General features: G+C 44.1%; 1 protein-coding gene across 3 annotated transcripts in view; it reads right to left on the reverse strand.

Moving 5' to 3' along the window:
• Positions 1 to 8951, reverse strand: part of RBBP6 (RB binding protein 6, ubiquitin ligase) — a 34800-nt gene extending 25849 nt beyond the window's left edge. For all 3 annotated transcript variants that reach the window (XM_035130768.2, XM_060282677.1, XM_035130767.2), the window contains exons 1-2: positions 8264 to 8951; positions 3132 to 3231 (exon numbers count right to left, since the gene is read on the reverse strand). In XM_035130768.2, the coding sequence (XP_034986659.1) occupies positions 3132 to 3231; positions 8264 to 8429 (266 nt within the window). In that variant the 5' untranslated portion in view covers positions 8430 to 8951. The remainder of the gene's footprint in view (positions 1 to 3131; positions 3232 to 8263) is intronic.
• Positions 8952 to 10168: the final 1217 nt, after the last annotated feature.

Here is a 10168-nt window from a genome sequence, read left to right on the forward strand (position 1 = left end):
TCGTTAGATGTTGATTAAGTAACCACAGCTTGGATGTTACAGGGAACCACACATTGCTTAAAAGTTACTGATCTCCTCACAATTGTTAAGCAGTGAGTGCATGCAAGTCCAAAGCCAATGTCTGAACAGGGCCTTATACCACATGTCTTACATATCTGTCACTGAAAACAGCTTAAATGTAAGCAGCAAGTAACCCAAGATAAAAGCAATTTTGTATTTTTTAAAAAATATATCTGAATCCTGTTATTTTGTTGTCTCGTTTTTGAGGCTGATGTCTGTCATGTTTATTACTGGGGAAAGAGCTAATTCTAACCATGGTCTCTAGTGGTACAAAGCGAAGGCCACAGGCACACATTAAGTTAAAACTACACATGGGGTTAGGGGATAGGACTGCACACTCAACTAGCATGTTTCATAGTGTGTGTGTGTGTGAGGGGTGGGTGGACAGAGACCAGGGAATGGAACTACAGTGGCACCGCTACTTACGAATAACTCTACTTACGAATGTTTCTACTTACGAATGGAGCTCCGTCCGCCATCTTGGATGCGGTTTAGACAGGATTTTTTCTACTTACGAATTTTTAGAGAGGATTTTTTCTACTTACGAATTTTTTCTCCCAATGCATTCATATGGGATTCGACTTACAAATTTTTCTACTTACAAATGTGCGTTTGGAACGCATTAAATTCGTAAGTAGAGGTACCACTGTATAAGCAGAAAACTGGTCCTTGCACCAGGAATAGTATTTTTCCGTAGGAGGAGGAAGTAGGCTGCTTAAGCGAGCTTTGCAGTGGGAAGAATACATGAAGACAGGCATTAAGTGCCAGAATGGTGCAGCAAGATATTTTAGTGTTGGCCTGGCAGGTGGGATGGAGTAGACACCAGACCTGGCCTCAGCAGGCAGCAAAAATTATTCTCAAGAGTTCCTGAGGGTATGTTTGCAATACAGTTTACCCTACAAATGTACAACATCTTTACCATAAGCAACTCTTGCAAACATAGGCAAATGTGCTCTGCATCCACTTGACTTTAAAGGAACAAGTCAATGTTCACTCCAGAGTACATTATGCTTTAGTGCTAACCCATCAAACCTATGAATGTCAGCTATGTGGAAGGGTGCAATCCAGTTACCAAGTATCAAACCTAAGACCAGCTTAGTTGGTTAGAGTGTGGTACTGGTAACTCCTAGGTTGCAGGTTTGATCCCTCCCTGGATGGGACAGTTGCATATTCTTGCATCACAGGGGGTTGGACTAGATCAGGCTTCCCCAAACTTCGGCCCTCCAGATGTTTTGGACTACAATTCCCATCATCCCTGACCACTGGTCCCGTTAGCTACGGATCATGGGAGTTGTAGGCCAAAACATCTGGAGGGCTGCAGTTTGGGGATGCCTGGACTAGATCATCCTTCCAATTCTATGATTCCTTCTTTCTTATTCTCCCCCCCTCTCACACACAAACACACCATTCACATGTTATGTTATTGATGTGTGAGAGGTGATATCATGAACGACCCCATGCTATGACAAATGCACAAGAGAACAGTATCTGCTTAAAATCAAAACATGATCTTCAGAAGCACAATCCACCAGAATCTTGCCCTGCCCAGCATCCACTGCTCTTGCTTGCTTCCACCTAATTCCTCCCCAAAAGGCAATATGAATGAATCCTGTGTCCAGGAACTCCTACCCACATGTAGAATGCAGACCTCATTAAGCAATCTGTAGACAAGCCCAAACTCCTATACATGTAATGGAAAACCAGTCCCAAGAGTTTCTCTCCTCACCCTGTCTCTACATACCATAGAAATGTGTTTCCATCACTAAGCTCAACATTGTCTGATCATAATTAATTTTATAATGAATCATAATGTGAAAAATCCACTCCTTTTACAATTTAATCTCTATCATCCCAAAGTCAATCCAAACATAAAATATTCTATCTCCAGGAGATGTTCAGAATTGGTCCTATTGCCAACCTGAACTTCAAGAATCAGCCCCCACACTCAGGATTTCAGTCAAGTTTATTTCCCAAATTCCAAGACTGCATGAACACAAGTCTATTCACTGGAAAGGAATAATCTACTTCAAGTGCTTCTAAGTAAAAGAATGTAAAAAATTAAACAAGAATAGATGTAGGGCTAATTCTTGGGCACCACTGTTTAAGTTGGTCAGCTGAAACCTGTGCAGAGTAGTGAGACCAAGATGATCAAGGGTCTGGAAACCAGGCTGAAACTGTTGAAAGAGTTAGGGATGTTTAGCCTGGAGAAGAAACAGGTGACAGGATAGCCATTTTCAAATAGTTGAAGAATTGCCAAAAGGAAAATGGGAGCAAGCTTGTTTTCTGCTATTCCAGAGTGGAGGATCCTGACAAATGGATTCAAATGACAAAAAAATGAGATTCCCACTAAACATTAGGAAAAAAAATCTGATGGTAAGAGCCATTTAACAGTGGAATAGACTCCCTTGGAAGGTGGTAGACTTCCTATTGGAGGTTTTAAAAGTTGGATAGCTGTGATGCCAAATTGTAGGGAGTTGGACTTCATGCATGACCCTCAGGGGTCCATTCCAACTCTGATTCTTCATTTTCAAAGGACTACCAGAAATTAAAGTATTATTCAGTACACAAAACTGAGTGGGTGGGGGAGAGGATTCTGTTGGAAATCCCCAGCAAACTAGCTGCTTTCCCTGTAACTTCTGTTAGAAAGTTTAACTTCATCAGGAGAATAAATAGGAATGTACAGTGGTGCCTCGCAAGACGAAATAAATTCATGCCGCAAGTCACTTCGTCTAGCGATAATTTTGTCTTGCGAAGCGCGGGTTGCTGTGTCAAAAAAACCTTCGTCTTGCAAGTCACCAAAAACACCACAAGACACTTTCGTCTAGCGAGTTTTTCGTTGCGTGAGGCATTCGTCTTGCGAGGTACCACTGCACGGTAACTGCCACAGACTGAAATGGAAATGTGCAACTTACATATGCTGGCATGGTCAAATATGACAAAATGAATTTGCATGCATGTTTTTCATGTAACAGAAATAAATTAAACTGTGTTTCTTGCATCACTAAGCTTCTACATGTTGATTAGAAACCATATGTTTATTTTAATACTTGGAACAAAAAACAGACACTTACATGACATAAGTTTTGCTTGTACATTTTACTCCACCAATAGGAATTCTTCTGACAATAACAGATGAGTTCTTGGGAATCAGGGCATTATCATCAGTATATTCTAGGAAAGGAGAGAAAAAAACATGTATGCTTGGTTCAGAATAAAAGAAAACCAATGTGGAATTTTCTCAAAATAGGCCACAAAACCCTGGGACTTTTCAGCAATTGTAACCATTTGGGATCATTAATACTTATCCCACAATTACTGAAGCAGCATTTGGTGGAACTTGAACTACTTTCCTTAATATATCAAAGACCTGTAGAATGTACACTAATGAAATTGTAATTTATTAGGACACTGGCTAAAAGCACAGAATGACAGGACCTTATTTAGCATCTTTGGGATAGTTTTAAAATGCTAAATGGACCCCGCCAATTAAGAGTGCAGTCCAGAACAAGGATTTTGAAGGGACATATTTAGAGCAAAAAATAACTTATGTACAGAGAGGTCTGGCACTTCACACTGCATTGGGAATGCACACTCTGTCTGCAACCCTATACATGTACAGTATACTCAAAAGTAAAACCTGAGTTATCAGGTATGGGTATATATGACTGCAGCCTAAGTCTATGAATTTGTAATCCAGTTTGCAAAGTGTTCCCAAGAAAGCAGGTATGGCAGTTACTGGACTCACCCTTTTGGGAATACTGAAAAATGTTCTACCTCTTTTTGCCAAAATCACATAACCAAAATGTTAGCTTGTCCTTGTGAAAGGTTGCAAAGAACAGGATGTGTTAATGTACACACCACAAGTTTAGTACAGTATCTGGAATACATGCCCCCCCATCATAAAAGGTTTATCTAATAACAGCTATAGTTGGAGTAGGTCCACTGAAATGAATGAAGACAGCTATTTTAGGTCCAGCAATTCCAATGGGTTTAATCAGAGGGGCTTAGCTGGATTCCACCCAAAATATTTAAGCCACCCAACCCCATACATTCAAATCATACCCCTATTTCTTTAAAAAGCACCCAGTTATAAAATGATTAACACATGGCTCCATAGTTAGGTGGATACTTACAACTAACTACCCCCCCCCCCAAGCCTGGAGCTGCTAATATCGTTGTGCCAATGTGGGTGTTTTAACACACATCGTATATGCATGGGCACAATAAGCTAACAGTACGTCTGATGAAGATGTCTCTGATTTTTCCCTGGACAAGAACATGAAAATGGCAAGCATAACACATGACTAAATTTCCCAGGGACCTGGTGGTTTTTTTTTTTAACTATAGCCTGGGGGTTCCCAAACTAAGGCCTGGGTGCCGGATGTGGCCCAATCGCCTTCTAAATTTGGCCCACGGATGGTCCGGGAATCAGCATGTTTTTACATGAGTAGAATGTGTCCTTTTATTTAAAATGCATCTCTGGGTTATTTGTGGGGCATAGGAATTCATTCATATATTTTTTTCAAAATATAGTCCGGCCCCCCACAAGGTCTGAGGGACAATGGACCGCCCCCCTGCTGAAAGTTTGCTGACCCCTGCTCTAGATAGTTCAGCAAACTGAAACAGCTATTTTCATACAAAATTAACTAGCTGACATGAAAATTAATTAAGGAATTTACTGTACAATTCTCTTGAGGAAATAAATGGCTTGTGTTCACATCAAGACCTTGCCATTGTTAACTTCAATTTTCAACTTATTGTCCCAAACAGTCTTTCTATATTCTCCACTGGAATTATGCACACTTTCCATGAATTAACACAAAACTTGCATAATGGTACACATACTTTGTGGGGGTGGGGAGAGGAAAACAAGGAACTTTAGGATAAATGTGATATTTCCCCCAGGATACCTGTCTGGGGTGCCTTGCTAGATGAACTACTATAACCTTGCTGCCTAATAAACATTAATCCAATGGCCTAATTAAGTCCTGACACATCTAATCTACATTTACAGTGAACTCTCTCAGTGGGATGCACGCCATTTTCAGTGAGCATTTAGTTTGGAGCCTTTTGCCTGCACATGACAACCTCGGGGCCTTGCCTTACGACACACAATACACATACATGCAGGACAAACATTCTCTCTTCCATAAAGTCTTGTACATATGAGAGGCTTTTGTGGCAGTCTGAAGTCTGCTTTGTTTGCCGAGATTTGTGGTAACAAGCACAATGTTTGAAATGCACATACCCTCAGCAGTGCCAACATGACTTGTACTTTCCTAAAGATTCACACAAAGACAGTTTTGGTCCACTTTTTTGTGTGCCCAGGAGGTTACTGAGAGGAGTGCTGACATTATCAAAGTCACTGTCCACCAGGCCTACCACCAATCAGGAAACTAGTGTTATCCAGTGTATTCACCCTAGCCTAGGCTGTCACAAGCCAAAGATAAGGAACCTGTTTTCTCCAGATGTGGGTGGGCGGACTAGATTTACAGTCACCCCTGACTATGCTGGTTGGAATTCAAGGGAGGTGGGAGTCAAACAATACCTGGAGAACACAAGTTCCCTATCTCTGACATAAGTGTTACAAAGCACCCCTCCTCATCCTAGGCTCTTACAGAGTGTCCCTATACTGTACCAATGATGAAATCAGGAGATCGTAAATGTACTCAACCAGCTCTATTCAAACACAAATTCAGTATGTATGTTTTGACATAACACCATATGCCATACCATCAGGCAACAAGGATAATGAGATTTTAACTAATTCAGAGGTAAGTAGGCCACCAATGGCTATTAGCCATGATGTAACTGCTTAAGCAGTATGTGGAATCTTGGAACTGCCAGAAACTGGGAGTGAGTGGCTTGGAATGGCTCATGCCAACAACTGTTTACCACGCACTTCCTCTGACGCATCTGCTGCTGACTGCTGCTACAGACACCGGCTAATCAGGCCACCTGAACTTCACTTGCAGTCAAAACAAAAAAAACCCTGAGGGGCCTTGTTAATGGAGTCAACAACTTCTGATGGATTCAACTATGACCAGATACAAGCCAAGCTCTCTATTTATCATATAAAAACTAGAATATTTTTCTAGGTATTCATTACATACTCGGGGAAGCAGTGTAAAGTTTTTGTGTGTACCAGTCTGGTATTGGAATGGAAAACTAAGTAACACTGATGAAACAAGTTTTAAACTGTTTCCCCAATTCAACCGTTGCCTTTAGCACACTAGGTAGTGTTGCATGCCCAACAGTGCTATATAATGTAACTTTAAATTGCTTACATGAGGCACAGTAGTTGCATTCTTTATCAGCCATATACCCTTGGGACTGGGGTGGTGAGACCTAGAAGATCACAAGACTAAAGATGCTATCACCTTAGTAATTCATCTCACCACATACAGGGCAACAGCTTGACCACTGGCTACCCGTAACACACCAATCTATGAAAGAAGGAAAGTAACAGAAAAGATGTACACAGTGGTGTGAGCCCTCCAGATTTTTTAGACCACAATTCCCATAGTTTCTGATCCTATGCTTGTTAGGGCTGATGGGAGCTGTCTCTAAAACATCAGGCTGGGAGTGGCTAAGAGTCCTGGACTAAGACTAAGGAGTTCCAGGTTCAAATTCCCAATATTGCCCACAGCTTAACTGTGGGCCCTCACTTTTCCTATGCCTAGCTCAACAGTGGAGCATTTGCTTTGTATTTTTCCCTTTGTATTTAGCCTGTTGTAGAATTGGGGGTTGGTTTTTGCTGCCCAACTCATCAAGGGACTCTGAGTTTCCTAAGTCCATAATGGGTCAGAGAAGGATGGATGGAGGCAGGATCCAGTGAAAGCAAGGCAGATCTTTATTTTTCTGTTACAACAGAGCCACTGCCTCCTTGCAAGGAGGTAAGAGATCCAGAAAAAAGATGTGCAACCCCCTTTAAAGACTTTACACATTGCCCAACCCCTTAGCCAAAGACCACCCTAAAAACATCATACATACATCAAAGAATGAGGAGGCAGTCTACAACAAAAAAAATTGAGATCGAGGCTCCTCTCCTGCCTGCCAGGATACCTAATACAGTAACTGATTGCATTACCTGGGCAGTTGGACCATTCTTTTGAGATGGTAAATACTTAGTTCTTGAATCCAGGTCACTTCCTATTCATACACAAAATACCCCCTTAAAATGGGATTTGAATGTTTTGGAACTGAAAGAACTATTGGGAAAGGTTTCTCTTCTAATATTTTGAGTCATTAGGAGAGCCAATATAGCTTCTGGGATTGTTCTGTGTGCTAAAATAATAGGCAATTTTCTCAGGAAATATTTCCAGGAAATATTTTGACGGGTGAAGGATTGGTTTTCTGTGGTATGTGTGTCTGATGTGTGTGTGCATCTTAAATTTTTTTAACAACCTCTTAAGCAATTTTAAAACCTACAAAGTGGAAAACCCCAGGTTCAAGCTTTGGCATCTTCAGGCAAGGCTGGGAATTTCCCCAATCTGACATCATGGGGAGCCTCTAGCAGTAGTCTTCAATACTGTCAGGCCTGAGTCCCACCTGTAATTCAAATATGCATTGGGAAACCCACTTGGCACTTAACTCTCTGCCATACTGTATATTTGTACAGTGGTAGTTCTGTTGTAATCCATCTTAGATCAGACCATGACCCAGTAGTGGGTCCCAACCCACCAGTTGAAGACCAAAGGTGTCAATGATACTGAGCTAAACAGGCCCAGTGGCCTGACTCTGCAGAAAGCCAAGTGAAAGCATGTGAAGATAAAGACCCATACCCTTTGGAGAATAGGTGGCCTAGCAACCCTTATAGGGGAAGGGCTTTCTGAGTCAAGGATGTTTGTCACTCCTGCCCCGATTTAAACTGTGGCTGCATACACCACCACCCATACATCTAAAGCACATATCCACCCCTCACAAGGCCACAATTCCCAGGCCCCGGGATTATTTCTGCTCCCTGTGCGTATAAACGTGCCTTTTAAACGCATGTTGTTGTGTATGTGTGTACGAAGCATGTGGGTAAGCTCTTCGCGTGTAGGGGGGTCTGGATCGCGGGTGAGTGGGCGCGCGCGCGCTGTGGGTGCGAGGGGTGGTGGTGGTGTCCCCACAAGAGAGGAGGAAGAGAAGAAAGCCAAACGACGACGACGACACGAGAAAACAGAGCACGAGAGCCGCCCGTCGTCGTCGTCCTTCCTACCTTCTTTGGTCTGAGCGTTGGTGATCTGGAGGTCGCAGTCGCCGGCCTTGAGCTTTTCGCGGCCCATGATCTGGCGCTTGAGGTCGCAGAGCGAGATGTGGAGCCCATCGAAGGTGACCGTGTCATACTTGAGCTTCGAGGAGAACTTGTAGTGCACGCAGGACATGGCGGTGGAGGGGAGGGGAGGGACGGACGGGGGGCGCTATGCGGGTGGGGGATGGGCAGGCGCCGAGACTACGGCGGCAGCGACGGCCGGGGAGGGAAGGCTGCCCCGAGGGAGAACAAGGGCCGCGAGGGGCGTCCTCCCGTGTGAGGCGGCGGCTTCTTCCTCCTCAGAGGCCGCTTCGTTCCGCCATGGCCCTCCGCGACGGCAGCAGCGGCGGCTCCCGTCAGGCGTTGCGCTGGGCCGGCTAGGCCTCCATCATGGCGGCGGCGGCGGCCTCCTAAGACTCCTCTCTTCTCTCCTTCCTTCCTCCTCTTCCTCGGTCTCCCTCCGCTCCTTTTCTTTCTCCTCCTCCTCCTTCGTCGTCGTCGTTGTCTTCGGCCTCGGCCTCCAACTCCTTCCCCTCACGGCGCTGCTACCGCTCCTCCACTCGACGGGGTTTCCCGGCCAGCGACCGCAGGGGCTGCGGAGGGAGGGAACGGCCGCTCCACGCACAAGAGCAGCGCAAGGCGCAGGCGGTTCCTCCCCCCTCCCGGGTTACTGGTCTGCGCATGCGTCACAGTGCGCCACCTTCGGCCTCACGTGACCCTGCGCATTATGACAAAGAAAAAGGGCGGGGGTGGGAGGGAGGGAGGACAAGGAAGGAAGGAGAGCGGTGCTTTCCGGGCTTAGCCCTCCGGCTCCTTCCCCTCTTCGCCTTCCCCTCTCAGCCGCGTGATCTCTCGGGGCGCCTCCCTCTTAAAGGCGCAGGCAGCAAGGGCACCTGGGGGCCTTTCTAGGGGAGAAGCCGAAGATGGTGGATGGGGAAGGAGGGGGCTGGCTTTGGAGGTGCGCAGCCCTCTTGCAGCTTCAGAGATACATTGCAAGGATCCCTTTTTAAATTTCGCCCTGCCCATTGTTTATTTTATATAAAATTTAGGTCTAATATATGGAATAGGCATATTATTATTATTATTATTTAAATCAGTCCATTATATGAAATATACGCACAAGGATACATATGTTTAGATACAAATATACATGAATTGAATTAATGGACTAGTGAAAGAAAGCACGGTGAGTGGGGAAGCGAAAATCCTTGCCATGAAGAAGGGAAGTACCTTTAAACAAACTCTTGTTCATTAATCACCCGCCTGCGATAGAGACCATTTCATAGAATTGTACAGCTGGAAGGGACCCCATGTAGTCCAAGCCCCTGCAATGCAGGAATATGCAAAAGTCCCCTCTGGCAATGAGACCTGCGACCTTGGTGTTTTCAGCCCCACACTCTCACCCACTGAGCTACCGGTATCCAACTTACATTCATTAGGATGTGATCACTTGATCGCTAAAATGGGCATTGTTATAAGAATTTTAAGATCATATATATATAAAAGATAAATGTTCATAACTGTATATATAAACCACATGTTTGAAACTCACAGAAAAAAGTCCTGAATAACAGAAAAAAGTCCTGAATAAATTGACCTCAAATATTTCTCTGCAAGGTCAAAGTGGGAAACCTCCCCATCGTCTCTTTCCTCCCAAATCCTGTCTTAAGGGCACATTTAAGATACCGGTATGAATAGGGTGTGAGCATGTGACCTGGCTTAGGAACTAAGTATTTATCATTACAAAAGACTGGCCAGGCTCCCCAGGTAATCCAGTCAAATGACCATTAACAGGTAACTTGCCAGGCAGGATAAAAAAAAAACGCACTCAGATTTCTGTTGTAGACTCTTCTGTGATGTATCTATGATGTT

This window comes from Zootoca vivipara, chromosome 14, assembly GCF_963506605.1.
Source record: "Zootoca vivipara chromosome 14, rZooViv1.1, whole genome shotgun sequence".
NCBI classification, from domain to species: domain Eukaryota; kingdom Metazoa; phylum Chordata; class Lepidosauria; order Squamata; family Lacertidae; genus Zootoca; species Zootoca vivipara.